Genomic DNA, 21,157 nt, shown 5'->3' with positions numbered 1-21,157 from the left:
TCCCATTTAGAAACTTGGAAGGACCGTGGAAACTGCTTTTCCTGCTCTCTAGAGGGGCAGATTGCCCCCTGTCCCCTCCATGTCTTGCCAAGGTGTGTAAAGGGGCAGATGTCACCAAATCAAACATGAACAAAATGTTTGGGCTGGAAAGAGAGGAGCCTGTCTCTGGAGGAAGGGAAGCGATTTGCAGCTGAACTGGGAGAAGTTTGGGGACACAAAAGGCAGGAATTAGGTCCTTCAGGGCCACAAGGCAACACGAGGAGGAAGGGCCCCCACATCTGAAAGCGCAGATTTCATGCTCTGCCTTGGAGAATGGTGATGGCTGGGTCAGGACTGCTGGCGCTGCCACGCCTATGTCCCCCTCTCATCTTCTCCACAGCTGCGTTCGCATGATGGACTGCACAGCCCTGCTCTGGATGTGGGCACCAGCAAGAGGAACATGGGGGGGGGGGGGGCGTGTCTCGTGGTTTCTGCACTCCTGCCTCAGCAGCAAAGCCGCTGGCTGTCTCCTGTGTAAACTACAGCATTGTAAAAAATGGGTGCCACTTGCAAAACCGAGCAACACATGGGAAAGTCTCATTCACCCGCACAAGGTCCCTGGAGGTAGCAGAAAGAGCAGCTTCCCAAGCCTCGGACATCTGACTTAATCTGTAGAAGTCCCAGAGCCAGGGAGATGATCTACAGGAAAAGCACTACCAATTGTCACGTTACTAAATAGCACATTAGTTCCAGCTCTGCCTTATTCCAAACCCTGATGTATACTTTGTCACATACCCTAACACTTAGACATGAGCTGTCATGGAATAGGATCAAAGAGAAAGTCCACACCCAAGAAAGGCCATGCCAGATTATTTTCCTCCCTTCATCTACCGGAACTTCATCTGAAGAACCTTCTTTATACGCAGGTTATGGAAACACAACAGTTCCCATACACAGCAAAAGGATGCAACCATGGCTTGGGCCAGCCAAAGCCAGCTTGTAGTCTCCCCAGCACTGTAACAAGAGCAGTAAAGACGGGCCAACATGAGTCTTTCTGGTATGTTTTCAATCAAAATATGTACCTGCTATCACAGTAGGCTGCCCCCTCACTTAGCACCCGCTGAACCTGTGTTGCTGTGTCTTTACTGATGTTGTTACCAATGCTGATTAAAGCTAGCCCTGGGTTTGCCTGCACACGTTGCAGCCATTCTACTGTGTAGGCAAGCCCTGAGGTCCCAAGCCTGTCAGAAGTCTGAACCAAGTCCTCTATCTCAGAAGCAATCTGAAAGCTGGTACAACCATTTTGGGGCATGCAGCAGTTCATTCTCCCTGGGAGGAAAATCGCCTAGTAAATAAGCCAGTGAATTCTGTACAGCTGCAGATGCTCAGCCGACTGTCAATGGAGCTCTCAGAAGACCAAACCAAACCAAAAATCCCCCCCAAAACAGACTCACAGAAATTAGGATACTGCAGTCAGTGGAAGTGAACTTGCACAGATTTATGAAGTGAACTTTAATTTCCACACACAGAGCTTTGCTGTCCAAGTGCGCACTTGGCACGTACTTCCCACAAATTTTCTGACTTGTTTACATCCACTTTTGTAACATCTCGGACCATTTTATTTGACCCAGATTGTTACAACTGAGCTCTAAACCACTTGAATTAAGAATTTCTACAGGAAATTTGAAGAGCTTTAGAAGCCTCAAAGAAATATGCAGATGCAGACTTTAATAAAGCTACTCAGCTGGAAGGAATTGCCAGAAAGTATCTTTGTGCTAATGTCAGCCAATTTTTCTAAATTAATTTTTAAATAATTCATCATCCATCTTCCTCACCTCCTTCCAATTTACAGCAGTCGTAAACATTGCTAGGACAGCACACACAGATGATAGAACACTTTCCTTTTAAGAAAGAAGACGGCGTAACTTCATATCTCTATAAACTTCACCATATTTGGTAAAGATTCAGTACAGGTTTGCATTCTGTGACTGCTATAGGAACAGTAGTGGTCATTTCTGTATACCTTGAAGAGCCAAGAAAATTAACCCACTGTGTAAACCCACATACAAAGCAAGTAGCTTACAGTAAGCAAATATAAATTTTTTTTTTTTTTAATATGTATTATTAAACTACAGAAGCAGTCAGGCAGGCATGATGTTTTAGTGGTCCAGCAACTTTCCTAATAGTTGCTCTGACTTATTTGGCATCTTATCTTGTCTCTGAATACAACCAAAAGAGGGATTTTTGTTTGATATGAAAGAATATGGCACACAAAGCACCAAGGAGAAAAGAGCCTTGTACCAATCTCAGCTTGCCACTATTTCAGTTCTGTAAAACTTACGCCCGCATCACATAGAAATTAAGAGCATTAAAACGAACAGCTGGTGACAGCCCGGTGGAGATTAGACTTTTTCCTCATTAGAGAGAAATATGAAAAAGCACCACAAAATTACTTTAGACTAATGAAGGGTGAACTCAAACGTCACCACGAAAGCAATTTCTCTTAAAAAGGGCAGGACAAATCACTTCTGCTACAAAACATAAAAGATGCTGGGCAAGCTCCTTTTAACAGGTGAGTTGTGCTTGCAAATGCAGACAGATGTCTGGGCATATGTAGGGCAAACCTCAAAAATTTCAGCCAGTTAAACAAGACTCCCCAGCCAGAAACATGAAATTCTGAAACGGCCATTTACAAGACACCTTTTCCAGCTGAAGAACAAGGTGCAGTACCACAGGATGTTGGTGAGTAACAAGCCACATGTCCGTACACACAGCGTTGTAAGAACCCAGTTTTCTCTGCTCTTCTGGAAACAGGTATCACAAGCCTGTGATGGCAGAACACTTTGCAAAGAAAAAAATTTCAGAGACCTAAGAGAACCTCAAAGAGACCAAAGAAAATGAGGACAAATTTCAAGACGTCAATAACTCTGGAGACTACTTTTAACATAAAAGGAATAGAGAGGCTAGAAATCCATTTAGCTGTTTTATAAAAGCCATAGCAGCGGCAGTTGGGATTTGCTACTTGTTTTGGTAAGCAGATGAGGAGGCCAATAGAATGTATTTAATAACTGGAGAATGTGTGTGCACAAATGTCTTTTTTTTTAATGCAACTGTTTAAGTCATGGCCCATCAGGTACAAGCAAACTTTACATTTATGACAGAATAAAATGTTATGAGGAATAAAGCACATGGTCAAAATCTAACATAGCAGCCTCTGGAGAAGACCATCTACCCAGGTTTTTAACATTCCCTGAACCAAGCAAAGAACCTTCTCAAGCTGAAACATCTTTTCACATGAAAGGAGTTTGCAACTTTAGGGTCTGCACTGAAAAAAACACCTTCCCCAAAGCCTCTAAAACTTGGACTGAGGTGTTTTTGAGGAAGAAAATTGTTTACTGTCTCATTCCACCCTTTATTAGAAGAACTCAGGTGTGAAAAATTCTGTATTTGATTTAGCTAAAGGCAACTCAGAGTCTTCCAGAACAGGGCTTCCTCAGCAGCCGTACATGCTACACACCCAGATTTGAACAGGAGTGTGATTTATCTGAGATTTGCAGTGGAAAAGGAAGCAGCAGGCACAAGGGAAAAAAACATTAAGTGTGCTGTTCACTCTGCAACACTTGGGTGCAGAGTTAAATGCACTGGAAGTGTTCAAACTATTTTCTGGCATTTGAACAGTTTCTTCGAGTTGTGTGATTGCTAATGAGCGCTGGGATAACTCACTAGGTTCTTCATTAATTCTGTTTGTTTCAGAGATGGCAATTATATAAGAATCATGATTGGAAATAAACCAGTGCCAGTTTTCCAGCCTTTCTAACCACGAGGACACAGAGCTGTAGTTATTCTGACTCTCTAGAATCAAGAGTGAGAAAAATCTCACCCTCCCCTCGTCTTACTCTCCACAAGAAGTATTTGCATAATAAATATTTAGATTTCCAGCAGTTAGAAGCAAACTCACAGGCTAATAAATAATAATTTAAAAATCAAGCTGGCATTTTATTACACTGATATTTCTTACCAATTGACAGCAATCCGAAATATAACAGGCTAGTAAAGCTGGACAGCTTGCATAGGTATTTTTAAACAAACGAATTGAGAAAGGTGGTATAGATAACAATTTTAAACACAGAAATAATTGTTCACCTTAAAATAAGGACAGTACAAAAATAATTAACACATTTACATTCATTTCTCCAAGGCCACCTCTTCATGAACAGAGGGCAGCAAAGACAATAGTGTATAGGAATGATACAGCCTAAATTCTCTCACATCCGTTCCAAATAGGAACTAAAAAGTTTATTTAGCTTCTGTTCCCGGAAAAAGTTGTTCTGGCCTCCGATCAGGGAGAGGAACTGAGCCTGACAAACTTTAAGCCATCAAATCCAACACCCTACCATGCTACTACTGAAAAACAAAGAAACAAAAACCAAGAAGACAACAAAACCAAACCATACACATTTATAAAAATAAAGCTAACCAACTAACTGTACAGCCTGTGGTCCTCATTCTGACATTTATAACAAACAGGCCACAGACAAAATTACAGTCTGTGAGGTGAGACCGGCCACAGGCAAGAGTCAGGCCAGATGTTCAATTGATAAACCTGGGATCTGAGCTTCTCTTTATAACAAGATTAGCTAGGCAAATCTGAGAAAACTGGAGTTCACTATTTTCATCTGTCACAAAGACCACATGAAAAAGGAAATAAAGATAATAACATTTTGTGACAGGAAAATTAAATACAAGAACCAATTTAAAGAAAACGAACAACAACTAAAAACCCCAAAATACCTAGTAAGACCAGCCTACTAATTAGGCAACACCATATACAGCTAGACTGGAGAGACTTAGTCATTGCCCATTAGAAACAGAATATGCAAAGGCTTAAAAATTTATTTTTGTCATACACAATATATTGCAGTGGATATCCATAAACTCCAGCTGTTCATCAGCGTGACAGAGGACATGAGATTATAAACTTAACAATTCAAGATACAGATGTGTTTTTGAAGTGGTATTTCTGAACCCTTGCAAATAGATGAACAAGCTTCCATTTTTGTGAGCAGCTCCGATGACACGGTGTTAGTGTTGTAAAGTATCTTCATTTACATTTCCTCGAGGCTTCTCTTGATAGCTTCTTCCAATTCTGCATCTTGCTCTGCATAAAAGCAAAAAAAGACTGTAATCTCAAACTATGGTTGATAATTAGTCATAAACACAACTACATTAATATTACTACATAAAGCAACAAACTACCTCTGTGGGCAATGTCAGCAGACTGCAAAAAAAAAAAAGGCAGAGAAACAGAATGAAAGTATTTTCCTTCCTTCTGTCTTATGCTATCTTTCCAACTCCAAAATATAGCAACAACCTCTACAACCTTCCACTGTATTAACTAGGGGAAGCCCAATGATTAGTTTAAGAGTATAATGCAACTACATATTTACTGGTCAAAATAATATGAAGAGGAGAACCCATATGTATGCACCAAGTATTAAAATGAAAGAGAAAGACACACAAAACAAGCAGAGAGGTTTCAGGATTTTAATTCCAGTTCCTTATCAACAGATATTCCTGTATCGACATTCTAACCTGGCACCACTGTTGTCACTCTTACCAGGAAGGCCAGACGTAAGTAGAAAAAAAGTCATATCGACAGTGAGAATAGTCTAGATCAGGGCTGTAATGTTTTTGACGGCGGGGGAAGACTGCATTGCACCCATCTGACTTGGTAACAACATACCTTAAACACCTTTCATAATACTCAAAAAAGACACTCTGTTTCTGCATTACATTTAGGTTGGTTTGGGCCCTAATTGTTTGGTGTTAGTGAATTAAATATTGTAAGTTAGATGAGGTTGATATGTACAGTAAATATTAATACCAATGGTAGAGTTGGAAAAATTAAAGCAGCTTTCAGACACACTGTCATTCCTGAATTATTCATCTTCTGCTTTAGGAGGACACAAACATATCCTATAAAAAAAGCTGTCTATTCCCATGACAAAGGAAACAGAATAATTATATATATTAACAAAACAGATTTTAAAGCTTTAATTATTGTTGGGCTCGTTATGCAAGGGCTAGATTTGGAACAGAAATAGCATCAGTGATTGCTCTCTCATGTCAGCATAGCCGTATTCATTCAGGTGGACTTTACTGTAACATCTGGTACTACTCATAAAAGATATAAATTAGTTTCTGAAAAGAAAACATTACATGGCCACAGAAACAAAAAAGAAATTTTGAAACCAAAATAGAGCAGAAAGCCATTTACAGGCAACTGCTTGCCTTAATACATGTTGTCGATTAGCCGCTAAGCACATGTAAGCATCAAGAAGAAGGTCTGAACTGTGACTCTGTTGCTAATGGCATGCAGTTAGCTCCACAGGGATACCTGCATAGTCCTCTGTTCCCTGGAGCTCTTGAGGCAACTTTTTCTGTCTCCTACAGTTGCTTTGTGCTTTCCCCTCTTCTAGCAGTTGCTGGTGCTTTTACCTTTTTACCCATTTCTGGGGCTGATTTTGCCTCCTCACTCTCTTACCCCATGACAGAACTGCTATTAACCATGCAGGCAGCCAGCGAGCACAGCTGAAGCCAGGCTGCCTCATAGCATCAGATGCCTTCAGCACTGCAGCTTCAGAACCGGGACCTCCTGTGTGCACCAAATGCCGCTGCTCTCCCTGATGGCAGTACCCAGTGCTGGGGGCCCCTGAGCGCGGCAAGCATGCAGTACCATAGGTGAATATGTTGAACGCTTAATAACAATAATTAGTAAGATTAAATTTGTAACTGAATAAATTCTGGGAATATAAGATTCAGTTATCAGTTTTATCACTGACCTTGTACAAATTATTGATTTGGTTTTTTTAGTTAGTTTTATTTCCATCATGTGGAAGGGCAAAGTCAAGCCTTTAAACAATAAATTAATTTCAAAGTACACCACAGTCTGTCACTAAAAATTAATGACTGCATTGTACGAACACCCCCACCAAGCACAACAGCAAAAGGATGAAAACAATTTCAAATAAGGTAAGATATGATGTGAGCAGACAGCTGTGCTGCCAATTCAAACTTATGCATAAATCTACAGCTCTTTTAGGAGACCAGAGTGCTTTGCTGAGACATAATACCTAATTTTGAACTATTTATTCAGAAGTTCAACTATTTAGTCAGTAGTTCTACTCTGAGTCAACACAGTCATATTAAACTGGTACAGTGAGCTCAGTCAAGTCTTTAATTGCATAATACCCTGTGGTGCACCTATAAAATAGATTTTGAGTCTGCTGGCATACTTTTCAGGTTAGGAAATTATTTTTTATTTATAACTCACAGTGTTCTTAGCGACTCAAGATTGCCCAGTATATTTTAGAAAGTATTCCTAAGAGGTCACTTGCCATAAAACTGATTGTAAGTTTAGTTTCTGTATCTTCCATAATTAATAGCACTCCTGAACACAGAAAAGTGAAAGTTAACTGACCTTCCTGTTTCTTTTTTTCTTCTAAGCTCCTCTTCATTGTTAGTTTGATGTCTTCATCCTCTTCACTATCTGAACCTTAAAGCACAAATGAAACAAATTACATGTTGCTTCTAGTAAAAAAAAAAGTTAACAGCCCCCTCTTGCATTTCTCTTACTGCAACAACATTGTAGGGTGGATTTGAGGAAATACACTTATGTTCTGAAAGTCAAGATAAAAATATCTTATAGTGGTAGTTTAAGACAGTAACGCAAGACACAGTTATTTTTCAGCTACCTTCTTCCCTTTCTCACCAAAATCTAGAGGCAGCCTGCTTCAATTCTGTATTATTTTAAAGCAGTAACAAGAAATAGTACATGCAGAAGCTACTGTTGGAGTCTACTGCATTTGCTTTTTTGTAGTACTCAGTTATCTAAAAAAAACAGCAAACCCCGACATAACTCACGTTCTACAAAATATATCAAGGATTTAATTATGGGAAGAAGTACTATAGTGTGTCTCTGCCTACACATGATCTTGGCTGTATTTTGTTGCCCAAATACTCCATTTGAACAATGGAGTGCTATAACTCAACTGAGCAGCGCAATTTGGCAGATGTTGTTCAAGTCTCACAGAAGAAGAAAGTCGATACACTTAGTTTAATCTGCTAACTCATCACAGCCAAGCCTGGCCAAAACTCCACCACCTTTCCCTTTCTAAATAATGCTCTTCATGAGGCTGGTTTCCAGGTCCAGAATAACAGCTCCATTTTCAAGTGTCTAGTAGGGATTGGTGTACCGAAGGCATTTTGTTTTCATTTGTTTTGAAGTAAACTCACAGGTAACTTAGTTTACTCTCAGTAAACTACAGGTTAAAAAATAAACAAGTCGATGAGTGACATTGTGTTCATTCTCCTGCTACAGGCTATTGCTATTTTGGGAGATGGTCTCTGTAATGAGGTCTTATAGTATTTGCAATCAGCTAGGTCTCCTACGGTCATATCAGCAGAAGCAATTCCCTTAAAGTCATCACATTTATTAGTACACCAATGTATTTCTGATTACGTTTACTGGCAAAGAACATTCTGATATGGACATCTAATTTACCAACTGTCTGACTTCTGGCATTTTAGGTGACCCAAGTGAGGTATTCAAACAGACAGGTACGCTTTCTAAAACTTGTTTTCAAATCCCTGACACATATACCTTGTTTGAACAACAACATTGCTGATTTTCCTAATTCCAGGAATACAAACTCTAACAGCTCGTATCAAACAGAGATCAGGACCCCACAGAGATGCCAGAAATAGTTGGATATACATTGCAGTTAAAATGATCTTTCTTCAGTCACTTGGCAGACTGGCTGTGAATCCTTTTTGGAGCTGCCTACTATCTCTGGGCAGAAGAAATACTATTTTTTACATCATCTTCCAAAGCAAACAAAGCAAAAGAAAGAAAAATCCACACAACCCAAGCAAACGTCATTACAATTACTTATGAAAGGGAGGAAAAAGTGCAAATAAAGGCTTTGCACAAGTCGCTTCTCCCCTTATTAACAATCCTTTTAATCTTCCAATCTGGAAGACATCTCAGACCACTCTAAAAAGTTTTGTACCTGTTAGAGGTGTAACAGTTAATGCAAGCACTCCCTAACTAATTTGTTGGCATAAGTATAATGGAAGAATTGAGATCCTGACAGCAGTAAGTAATAAGGCATAGTACAAGGGAGTCTCTGGTTTGCTTCCATTTCAAATAAAAACACATTACGAGCACTTCCCTGAGAGGGTGTAGGGGTTTTTTAGGCAACTTGACAAAAGATGCTGGCAAACAGCAAAGGCCATATTCTTCTGATTGGCATCTTGCCTAGATGGTTAAACAGCAGAGGACTGGAGTAAATCAGAAATTCAGCAGTTTCTTTCAGATGTGATCTAAAGAAGCCAGCCTTCCTGGAACGGGTTACAGAGTCAGTTAGCATTCACCACAGAAGAAGCCATAATGGCAACCTACAGAGACCCTGTAAGAGGACAGCACTTTCCTGCTTACTCCTGGCTTCCTTGACCCAGGCAACAGGCTAAGTTGACACTCATTTTTCAGAATACAGCAGATGAGCAGCTAAGTTGACTTTAGTATCAACTAGGACAGTTATGAATGTTAAAACAGGATTTGTAGATAGAATTATTCTAGTTCATTAATAAAAAGTTTAGGATTCATCTTATGTATTAATACAGGCCTCATCTTGCTGAAACGTCTCGTTAGTCACACCACCTTAATTACACCACTGTAATAATATGGGGTGCACATCCATATTGGAACAGAGGCATATGCAAACTACCATGCAAAACATTTAAACATTTTAAAACAAGCCGCCTGCGCCAGGATTTACCACTGCACCCGATATGCAATAGCTAAATACTGCTCGATAGTTACAACATCAGAGAACAGGTTTGCTTAAAGCGTAGTTGAAGAAACACCATTCCACTGCCAGAAACTATGAAACTTGAAAACAATTAGTACTGATGGTCTTCTGTTAGTTGGGGGGCGGAGGAAGGAGAAATCAGCTCAGAGTCAAATGTGGTTATGAAGCATGTTAGGAGTCTCATGAGCTACACTCTGCCTTCACCGGTCATTACTTGCAAGACTTCTCTCCCCTCTACCTAACTGTATTGATGTACATTCAACTTCATATGAAGGCAGATGCTGGATTCTCTGAAATCTTTGAGCTGGAGCAAGCTAACCTATTAAGAGGCTAACAAAGAGCCAAATCTTATTTAGGAGCTTTTCACACAAAGCCTTTTCAGTACCTCAAATTATACTGAGACTTCCCTTATGCAAAACAAAAACATGGTTATGCTTGTCCTCAGTGTTTCCTCCGGTCCCACCCTGCTGAAACATACACAGAGCAAAGACTAAAGGCACTAAAGCAGTAAAGCTGAGAATTTTAAGATGTTCTGATAGTGCTCTATGGGAATCAGGAATAAGACTCTAACAGTCAGAACAAAAGCTGCCGGCAGGCAAAAATCCTAGGCAGAAGTAAGGGGTGGGAGGCAGGAATTCAGCTTCCTTTAGGGGCTAGACAGGAAGAACTATTAGTGTGGAACTCATCACTTGTCAAATAAAGAGAAGGAAGGCCACCTGATTGAACAGATGCACTTTCAAGTCAGAAGAGACCAGTCTGCTTCTCCACATGGGACAGGTCACTGTGCTGGATCTAATGGTGCTTGTAATGTTTGTACCCTGCGACTGAAGTCTGCTCTCAAGGACTTGGATTCCAGTTAAGAATATACTTCATGCAAGTATTACAGAATGGTTGAAGTTGGAAGGGACCTCTGGAAGTGATCTTGTCCAGCCCCCGCTGCTCAAGCAGGATCATCTAGAGCCAGCTGCCCAGGACTAGGTCCAGATGGCTTTTGAATATTACCGAAAAGATACTGTACTGGGGAGCTCAGAACTTGACAGGTGTGACCTTACCAGTGCTGAGTAGAGGGAAAGAACCACCTCTAGCAACCTGCTGGCAACAGTCCTCCTAATGCTGCCCAGGGTACCACTGGCCTTCTTAGCCATAAGAGCACACTGCTGGCTCATGGTCAACTTGGTATCCACCAGGACCCCCAGGTCCTTTTCTGCAAAGCTGTTTTCCAGCTGGTTGACCCCTGGTCAGCATATATTGGTGCTTGGGGTTGTTCCTCCCCAAGTGCAGGACTTTACACTTCTTGTTGAACTTCATGAGGTTCCTTTCAACGCATTTCTCCCATCAAGGTTCCTCCGGATGGAAGCATAACACTTCGGTGTATCAGCCGCCACTCCCGGTTTTGTGTCACCAGCAAACCTGCTGAGGGTGCACTATGCCCCACCATTCAGGTCATTAACGAAGATGTTAAACAGGACCAGACCTGGTATTGACCCCTAGGGTATGCCACTGGTTACTGGCCTCCAACTGGACTTCGTGCCACTGATGACCATGTTCCAGATCTGGCCATTCAGCCAGTTTTCAATCCACCTCACAGTTTGCTCATCCAGCCCACGCTTCATAAGCATATACTTCTGGTACTGCTGGCATCTTCCGATGACGAAGACTAAATGAGAATGTTTAATTTGGAGAAATCAGGCATGTCCTGTCTCTCTTGTTAAAATGCTTTGCACATTCTGTAGCTCCCAACTCCTCTGGGGTCAGAGGAGAAGCAACTACCCGGTTTGTCAGCCAAGAGATCTTAAGATATGGCCTCTTCTCCAGTACATTTTGTTAAATAAACAACAGCTAAGAAACTCTGTACCTATTCTAAGAAATCCTACTGCTTGCTATTGTCCTCACGTACTGCCAAATTCCTGCTGGAAGAACAAAAAGAACAAGAAAGCAAATTCTGGATGAATACAGAGCCTAGAGATCTGAAAGATTAACCCTATAGATTGGAACAAATATAGCGATTTTTTTGACATTTCATGAGTCTCTCACAGAAATCTATTCTGGGAAGAGACTGGTGAACTTTTGCAGAATGCAAGCGCCACCCACTGTCCTGATATCAAAGTGCCACAGCTTGCATTTGGATTAGCTGCCCACATCGTTCAGCATAATACCCCCCCATACCTGACTTTTTTCTCTTGCAACCTCCCAGTTACCACCACCCCCTTAATAACTTCCCTCAGGTTTACCAGTTCCTCCGTCTCACCAGAGACAGCTTCCCTTCCCCAGCCTTAGCCCTCCTCCCTTGCCGCACAAGTTCTTAACGCACGCCCTGAGTACTTCACCTGTGCAGTCTCACACCCTACCTCCACTTCTCTCTCCTACTACGCTCCTTCTCTTGGTCTTTTCAGTAACTCCCAATGCCATCTGCCTCTCTCTCATCCCAACGTACAGTGACATTAATATCACATTTAACTCGCTGTCTCTCCAACCATTGATCCTCTTCCTTTTACAGTTTATGTCTGAAGTTTTAGCGCTACCTTACCTTAAGGATACCATTAAAGTTACCTCATTCAGGATCCTAGTAACTGCTTAGCCCAAAACTTAAGTTCAGTACCCCATCCTTACCTTCAGTAGCAATTATGTTCCATATGTGTGCTCATGCTGCCTTTAAAATACTGTTCCTTGGCTTCCAGAATCCTTTCCTTTATTCCTTCTTCAATTTGTCCCTGGAGGATCCTCCCCACATATTCCTCCCCCGTACTTACTGCTCTAATCTGTTTCTTCGTTAAGGTGACATCATCCGTAAATGCAAGTACAGCTATGCTGTGCTCAGGGTTCACAAATACACAAAACCTTTCTTCCTCCAAACAAACTGAAGCTTCACTCTATCTCTCTCACTACAGATGCTCATTCATTTATTCATTCAAGTGTAGCATGACTGAAAATAAACCTCTCAATCCCCCACCCTCCTCTAACTGCATTTTTTGGAAACTGTGGCCAGTACCATGATGGTCACTCGGACTTTCATTTACCTTTCATCTTGGACGCCTCTCTAAAATGCAAAACCAGACTGAGTTAAATCTTGAGGAAATTTTTGTATGATCTGAGTGGTGAGGTCTTCCCAGTTCATCCACTTGGCTACAATTATTGTTCAGACTCGTTATCTTAGGTCTTAATGTATTGCTTTCTCCCTACGGCACCCACATATTCAAAGATGCACACAAGAGATGCCACTGACAAACCAAAGCCAATAATAACTTCCTGCTGTAGCTAAAGACAAGGCTGCAACTCAAGGGTGGCTTTCTCATCACTCCTTACTGCAATAGGCTGTAGCCACCGTAATAACAGTGTAAATAAAGGTATTGATGCTTACTAGAGAAACTGTCATTCATGCAGGGTGCATCACACTGCAGGTGCTCATGCCCTTCACATTCAGTCTCCTGGGATGGTGGGGGCTGGAGACTGACCTGTCTGCCATACGCAGTCTGTGTTAACTGAAGGTTCAAAAAAGCAGGGACTGCAGTCAGATGTGGTACCCGTATTGGACCTTGACACCCACAAAAACTTGACTACTGGGAAGGCAAGCAATTATTCTCAATGTCTTCTGCAAATTAATTCTTAACTCATCTTAAATTCTTTTGCTGGCTATATGTAAACCAAAAGCTTTTTGGGATAGCAGGAGCTAGGAAGCTTAGCAGCACGCATCAAAAATCAACTGAAGTCCTGCTCTTCCAAATATAAACTCTCATAGAAGCTGCATTCAGCAGTATTTAAACACTTCAGGCAATAGTAACAGATTGAAGATGCAGGCTGACAGCTCCACTTGAGCACAGTGGAAACAAACCTTATGAGTCAGTGAAAGGGGTGCAGCGGCTGTTTGGCAGACAACATAGTACATCACTACACCACTGACTGACAGTCTCATGAAACAGACTGGCTCTTTAGAAGAGAATAAATACTCACAAAAATTTGGTCCTCTTATTATGAAAAAAAGTCTGTTTTACTTAACAGCTCAGTCAATAAAGGATCTCATTTGAATATGACTGTGAGAAATACAATTAAGCTGAAGCCATCAACTTACACAAAAATCACTTTTGTCAACCAGGAGGTTGTGGCATTCCTGTCAGTTTCAGGATGGGTATGATGACCCCTAACCTACCATCAGCTTTGCCCTCAACATTGTCCAGCACTCATTAAAAGTATAAGCTGTAGCAGTACTGTCATGACTAGGTATCAAGTGTCAAGACAGACAAGGGAATGATGTTTTTTTTCTGCATGTTACAAACTTCTCTTTGCAAAGGAGTTATAAAGTGAGACACTGAAAAGTCTTCTACCCTCCTCAAACCACTCCATTAACATCATGAATCTCCAATCATGTGTTGCGCCTTCAGCATAAAAAAAACCAAACCACAAACCTTCTGTATTTATGAATTTAGGTGTAGCAGCAGAAGAGAGGAAATAAGAATAAATGTCTTGCCTACTCTTTTCATACCTCAAAGGAAATTCATGCATCCACTACAGCCAATGGTCTCCTAAGGTAACACACAGTCGATATGCAAAATAAAAGCCCTGCATATTTTTATCGATTTCTTTTAAAATGAATGTACGAACCACAGTTCCCACAGCAGTTCTGCTGACATGGTAAAATGGTTCACAAGGTGCAACTGCGGCAAATTGCCAGAATCCAAACACAATCCAGTTGCTCAGAAGCTAATGATAGCTCTGTGAACGTGATTCAGGGAAATAACTTTTTTTTTTTCTGAAGCTCATCCAATACTAACAACTGTCTTATATTTTTCAATACAATTCTATGTGGTAACTGTTTCTTACTATTTCTCCCTCCAGAATAATAGCCATAGGCTTGAGAAAGTCACAAAGCAAGGAATTCTTGTTTGTATTTCCTTATATTCAGCTGCATTTCTGTAACAGGACAGCAGGTTATACCAGCCTCTGATACAGTGCACAACTTCCCATCTCAGCCCTCCGATACTGGTCTTGCTATACTAAGACTTGCAAATGCTTGCTGATGCTGCTGAGCCACATGGTGAAGTATGTGTTCTGTGGTGGCTTTATCTTTTTAATATAGACTCTTGGTAACGACATCATTCCACTACACAGCAAACACAGACCTATAATCAAAAGTGGTTTTTCTAATGTCCTGTTTTAATACAGGAACAGGAGACAAAGACAGCTATCACTATCTGTGTCCCCCTGGGCTGACACAGACTGGTGAATGGGACCAAGGATGGCTTGAGACAATTCTGTTCCTTACAAGTGTGTCAGGGAACACCAACAGCCAAAGGAAGCGTGATTCCACCACTTTCCTGCTCAAAGTTATGGGTTTTTTTTTTTCTGTGGTTTTGTTGGTTCTTTTTTGGGGTTGTTTTGGGTTGTTTTGTTTTGTTTTGTTTTTTTTCTTTTTTTTTAATGACCACACACAACTGAAGTGGGATGCACAACCATCAGTCAGCCAGCAAGTTAAGGCTTGGGGCCTCTCAGTAGTACCCATCACCATGACAGTAAATTAAATATTAACGTAGTTAAGGACATTGAAAGAAGGGTTTGATCAGGAAACTTCTGAAAGCAAGATCAATGTAAAAAAAATATACTGAGTATAATTCATACACAGAAAATGGTTAGATCGAAGTCATCACCTCCTAGCCAGTATATGCTGGTGAATAAAGCTACACTAGCAAAACAACCCAGGCACAGAGCTAGAGTACCCTTATACTGCAAAACAGTCATTCCCCTCTCCTCACCATCTTGTATTGTTAAGTCAGACTACAAGAAAGGAAGTAACTACAAGAAAGGAAGCCCCTACAGCTAAACTGACTGCTTACAAGTTCCAGCTCTCTTCCAACTCTTCCTCCCAAAAATACGCAAAGCTCCTGAAGCAAGAACAGCCTCCCACGTTAATATATAGTTATAGCTATAATTACATTAGAAGAGTTCTATCAATCTAGTAATTTCAGTATGCTTTACAAAGAAAACATTCATAGTGGGAATGCAATGATCCATTAGGTAGCTTTATGGGTAACTGTGGAGAAAAGTAATCTTTCCCCTTGATCCAGGTGAACTGCACTAGTGAAAGTGACAGTTCTGTAATTAACTACACCAAGAAATTTTACTGGTACGGTTGCTTCTGGCTGGGAATCGCATCTCATAATCCATCTGAAAAATCGAGATTAGCAAATGCCTGGGGTGACCAGAAATCTCCATAACCACCTCTTCTGTATCAGAAGCACATAAATCAATTCCAGATCACCACAGACCATTTTTTTCAGAAAACCATTTAACTATCCTATCTTTCTCTTTCCCTTTAATCAAACAATGCCAATTTACCATTCAGTGCTAGCACTCCAGTCTTCCTGATACAACATCAGCACCACGTGACAGCTCTCATACACCTGCATCAAGATCAGCAGTGTATTTTTCTGAGAACAGTTTGGGGCTAATTCAGAAAGAACTTTCTGTAATATGCACTCAGTTTACAAGCCCCTAAAACCACAAGAAGCCACGAAAAGCAGTAACATATCTACAGAGAAATGTCACAACTTCAAGGAAAACTTTACTTCAAGGTATTTTAAAATACTGAGAAGTATTAAAACTCATCTCAGCTCCAGTATCCCTTGCATGAAAATGAACTGGCTCAAACCTCTTTGATTATCCTATATAAAAACAGTGTGATCATTTTAGCGTGCCGTGAACTAGAATATGTCATTCTAGAGAACTTAAAAGCTTTCACTGATATTTTTCCTCCAAACGGATGAGTGAGCTGTGTGGCAATGAAGACAAATACCAAGTGACTGGAAGTGGCCAGGAGGACAGAGTTAAAATAGACACAGATGTTTGGGGAAATAATGATGCTTTAGCAGGGTCACGTTTGTTTCAGACCCAGAACAAATCAAGGAAAGCAGATTTCTATATAAATTGACAAATGTGCACAAGAGTGCTCTAAACAGCTTCCCTTTAACTAGAAGGGAGTTTTCAGACGAAAACAACAGTTTGTCTCTTGCTATCCTACTACAATAAAGAATGCAGGAAGGACACAGTTTGTTATGTTGAATAAAAATGCTTAATTAAGTCTGGTTTCAAATCTTGCCCCAAGCAAATTGATTTTCTGATCTGTATTTCGTTGAAATATCAGTACAATACAAGAAGCATCAAGCAACAGCTTGTGTTACCAGCACAAATGTTCAATTCTTTTATTGGAAAGAACTATCAGTTTACCGGAAAGATTGTGTTTAATGTTTACTTTCTACCTTTTGTGGTATCCGAAATGCTGTTTAGCAAGGCACACATCATGTCTCCTTCAATGTGGTGCGGATTTAGGATGCGAGCTGACCGCTGGGTCATCTTAAACTGAGTTTCCAGTTCCAGGAAGCTTTTGTCTCCAGAAAGTATGGTGAAAGGAATTTGCTTGGGCAGGTGCTCATCCAGACGGCCAGCCTGTATGGAAACAAATGACAAGTGTTGAACTGAGATAATGTATTTTATCTCATGGGGTTTGGCTAGCTTTTTGTGAGACAGGTCTTCATAGGAGAAGACTCTACAGCAACTTACCGCCGCTTTCATGGTCCCAATTCATGTTATACCACTGTGAAAAGTAGTATTTTAACAGTTTGACACTGCATTTGTTCTATACATATAACAATAGATATAGGAAATGTCTACCAGGAAACAGTACAGATGGAATATGGAACAAATTCCCAAAAAGCAACATTTCAGAACCATCTCCACATAAAAAAAGTCATGTGTACAATGCATTTTAAGAATCAGAAAAAGTGTAATGTAGCGTACAAACACTGTTGCAAAGCACACTTGTATCGTATAATTAGATTCCCAAGTAGTTTTATCTAACTGATAAAGCACTTGTCATGGTTTTAGCTGGGATAGAGTTAATTTTCTTTGCTCTAGCTGGTATAGTGCTGTGCTTTGAACTTAGCATGAAAAAAAAAATGTTGAGATAACACACAGATGTTTTGGGCTGTTGCTGGGTAGCGCTTGTACTAGTCAAGGACATTTCTAGCTTCCCATGCTCAGCCGGGTGCACAAGAAGCGGGGAGGGGAGGGGGCACAGCTAAGAAAGCTGATTCAAACTGGCCAAAGGGATATTCCATATCATGTAACATCATGCCCAGTATGTTAACTGGGGGGGCCTGGCCGGGGGAGGAGGAAGCAATCGTGGCTCGGGGATGGACAGCGTCGGTTGGCGGGTGGTGAGCGGTTGTATCGTTTCTGTGGTTTTTTTTTTTTCTTTTTTTCCTTTTCCCTTCCTTTTCCATTTTATTATATTAACATTATTGTCATTATTATAATAATCATTATTATTATTATTATTTTATTGTAATCATTAAACTGTGCTTATCTCAACCCACAAGTTCTTTTGCTCATCCAATTCTCTTCCCCATCCCACAGGGGTGGGGGGGGAGTGAGCGAGCAGCTGCGTGGTGTTCAGTTGCCAGCTGAGGCTGAACCACAACACACTATATTAAGAGCATGAGTCCCCATGGCATCCCAGATTGCTGTCCTTCATCTGCACCTCTCCCAACCCAGCCAAAGCCCTAGGTCTACTGAACAGAGGCACTGCTCTTTGTCAGTCCAACAGGGTCTCTGCAACTGGCACCCATCCAACTCCATCTTAAAGATGGTTCTAGATTTGGGCTACTTGAAAAGAGAGGCAGGAGTTCAATTTCTCTCTGAAATAGAAATTGTAAGAATTGTGGAGTTTTATTCTTCATTCCCTAACCAGCCCCCTTCCCCTCCACAACAGACTGATGTCCTGTTTGGGCTAACTTTTTTATTCCTATGGAAATAAATAAAAAATGTGAATCACTTCTCAGCAGGCTGTCTCCACACAATTCAGTGACAGGTTTATAATTCTTTTTAGTGAAGTCTTGTGAATAGAATATAAGAATCTCATCTGAATTAGTACATAACATCAATAGCAGATATCATCTACCACTCTGGGTACAGAAACACAGCAATAAAAGGAAGCGTACACTAACTTACATGAACACAGAGAGCAAAGTCTGCTGCTTCTCTTCTGGTGCCGCAACGTGGATGAAGAAAGAAACAGCCAATCCTCTTAAGATAATTGTAAATTTTGCACTGCACTGGAGGTTTCCAGTTGCTGTATCCTCCTAAACAGTGAAGAAGAAAAATTTTTAAAAAATTAAGAAAAAAGAAAAAAACCCAAACAGAAATGCCACTATGAATTAAGAATGCAAGAAGGCAAAAGCAAAGATAAATCTGGCTTTAAAGACAGAATTTATTTTGACCAAGCTAAAATAAACATATAACCAAAATCCCCAAAGAATCCTTGTTCTTGGGTTAGAAAGCAAAGGAAAATGTAGAAGCTTTGCATAGGATCAGGCTAGCTCATTCCCTTTTTTATGAGTTTTTCTTCTAATCCTGAAAAACTTCTCTTCTAGATATCATGTACATTTAGACACAAGGATGTATTTTTTCCAGTTTTAAGCACAGTTACGGTTAACATGCAGAAGCAGAGGAGCTCTGGGAATATAGTACTAGTAACAGAAATGCTTCTGTTAAGGAATCCTGTACTAATGTAATGCCAAAGATGATTTCCAACAGGCTCTATAACTGCCTGACACATCACATGTCAAAACTCTAAAAAGAAGTTCCAAGAACCAGAGCAACAGCTGAAACTAATGGTAGACTCTTGACAAACACTTGGGTGCAGTCAAGGGTAAGCAAAATGAGGCTACAACTGGGGATAAAAAAAAAGCACAAGAATTTTCTCAACAGTATCCTAAAACATGTAGTTACTGGCTGAGAAAATAGCTGGGTAATAGAGATGAGCTGAGTAACAGGCCTGCTACAGATAAAAAGAATACCAGGCTGAAACAGCCTGCAAGGGAAAGGAGAGCAATAAGTCTTTCAAGAACAGAGGGTAAAATAGAGGAGCTTGCAGTTACTATGACAGCATAAAAAGAAAAACAAATGGAAGGGCAATCTGAAAGGAGTGAATAAGAACTTCATGACATTCCCAATTGCTAAGAAATAATGACACTGAAATGGGAAGGAAAAAAACGTTGCTTTATCTGCCAGATGAGAAAGTGGCTGGATGTAAGAAAGGATTTTGAATGGAGAGTGAAAGCAGTCATTGATAGCACTTTATGTGAGGACATGTGAAACTAAGGCTGAAGTAAACAGGCTGCAGAGAATTGTGCCTGTTCTCCAACCCACCCACCCTGTGTTTGACAAACAAGCAGAGGCAGCCTTCAGCAGACTTCTCCTGGTTTGTTTTTTTTTTTATTTCCCCCACCTGCTTTCAGACTAACAGCTTTAAGAGGGTATCAAAAATGATCTCGGAGCTCAAAGACTTAGTAAGCCTACACAAAAAACTATTTAGGGATATCTGTCCATGAGAAAAATCATATTAGCAACAGATAAGAATGCCTTATGATGGCCTTGGTCACTGCTATTTGGGAAAGACTTGTAATCACAAACCCTGGCTCTTGGCTGCATAAATGCACAACTTAAACGTTTGACCAGGACAGCTGAAAATGACAGAACTTTATTTACTCTGGTGGAGCTAGACCACAAGTGGGTGAAGGACAACTGAGCATCTGAAAACAGAAACAATACAGAGCCTGGGCAATACAAGGGAGGAACTGAAAGCAAAGTTAGGGCTGTATTAGCAATAGGAATAACAGAAATAATGCAAATGTTTAACAGAAGAATAATAAAATCAGAAATGTTATTTGGGAAATGCAGAGAAAGAAATCAGAAGAAATAGGGATGTTGCTATATTTTCACAGGCTATACAAACAAGAATAGCACGCATGAAATAACACCATAAACCATTATTATGAGTGGGCATCTACAACAAGATGTGTAGGAGCCTTAGTGTTCCCAGGCTCTGCAATAATATAATTGACACTAGTAAACTGCTGAAGTGTTCTCCGATATGAATATGGCCCATTTTAATCACCATTAATTCTTTAGCGTGGGTTTTTCAGTTCAAGTGCTCTAGGGGCCATTCTCATGAGGCAGCCTGCATGCAGCAACCCACTTTGGGGGTTTGGCACTGACATGGGCTGGGCTGTGCCAGCGGGCACCCATGTTTGGAACATCCCTGGGACAGTGTCTTAACTAGCACAGAGGTACCTTTGGAAAAGAGGATCATATTAATAGAGGTTCCTAACAACAGATTAGTAACACTAAGACTGTATTATGGGTTATTTCTCTTTCTTAGATAAGTCAGAGAAGAGACATTTCTGACAGTAATACAGTTCAGACATTCCTGGGTTCAAGTAGTTTTTTCTTACTGGATCAAAACAGGGCATTTTAAC

At 40.6% G+C, this 21,157-nt stretch overlaps 1 protein-coding gene across 3 annotated transcripts in view; it reads right to left on the bottom strand.

Moving 5' to 3' along the window:
* Nucleotides 1-3,948: 3,948 nt before the first annotated feature.
* Nucleotides 3,949-21,157, bottom strand: part of ZNF451 (zinc finger protein 451) — a 40,845-nt gene continuing 23,636 nt past the window's right edge. For 2 of the 3 annotated variants that reach the window (XM_075087018.1, XM_075087017.1), the window contains exons 12-15: nucleotides 18,849-18,979; nucleotides 17,099-17,285; nucleotides 7,460-7,534; nucleotides 3,949-5,137 (exon numbers count right to left, since the gene is read on the bottom strand). In XM_075087018.1, coding sequence (XP_074943119.1) covers nucleotides 5,085-5,137; nucleotides 7,460-7,534; nucleotides 17,099-17,285; nucleotides 18,849-18,979 — 446 coding nt within the window. In that variant the 3' untranslated portion in view covers nucleotides 3,949-5,084. The remainder of the gene's footprint in view (nucleotides 5,138-7,459; nucleotides 7,535-17,098; nucleotides 17,286-18,848; nucleotides 18,980-21,157) is intronic. The other variant, XM_075087019.1, reaches the window with a different exon arrangement.

Source organism: Phalacrocorax aristotelis, chromosome 3 (assembly GCF_949628215.1).
Source record: "Phalacrocorax aristotelis chromosome 3, bGulAri2.1, whole genome shotgun sequence".
Lineage (NCBI taxonomy): Eukaryota > Metazoa > Chordata > Aves > Suliformes > Phalacrocoracidae > Phalacrocorax > Phalacrocorax aristotelis.
Note: the sequence above shows the minus strand (reverse complement) of the source record. Positions and strands in the feature narration are given on the sequence as shown.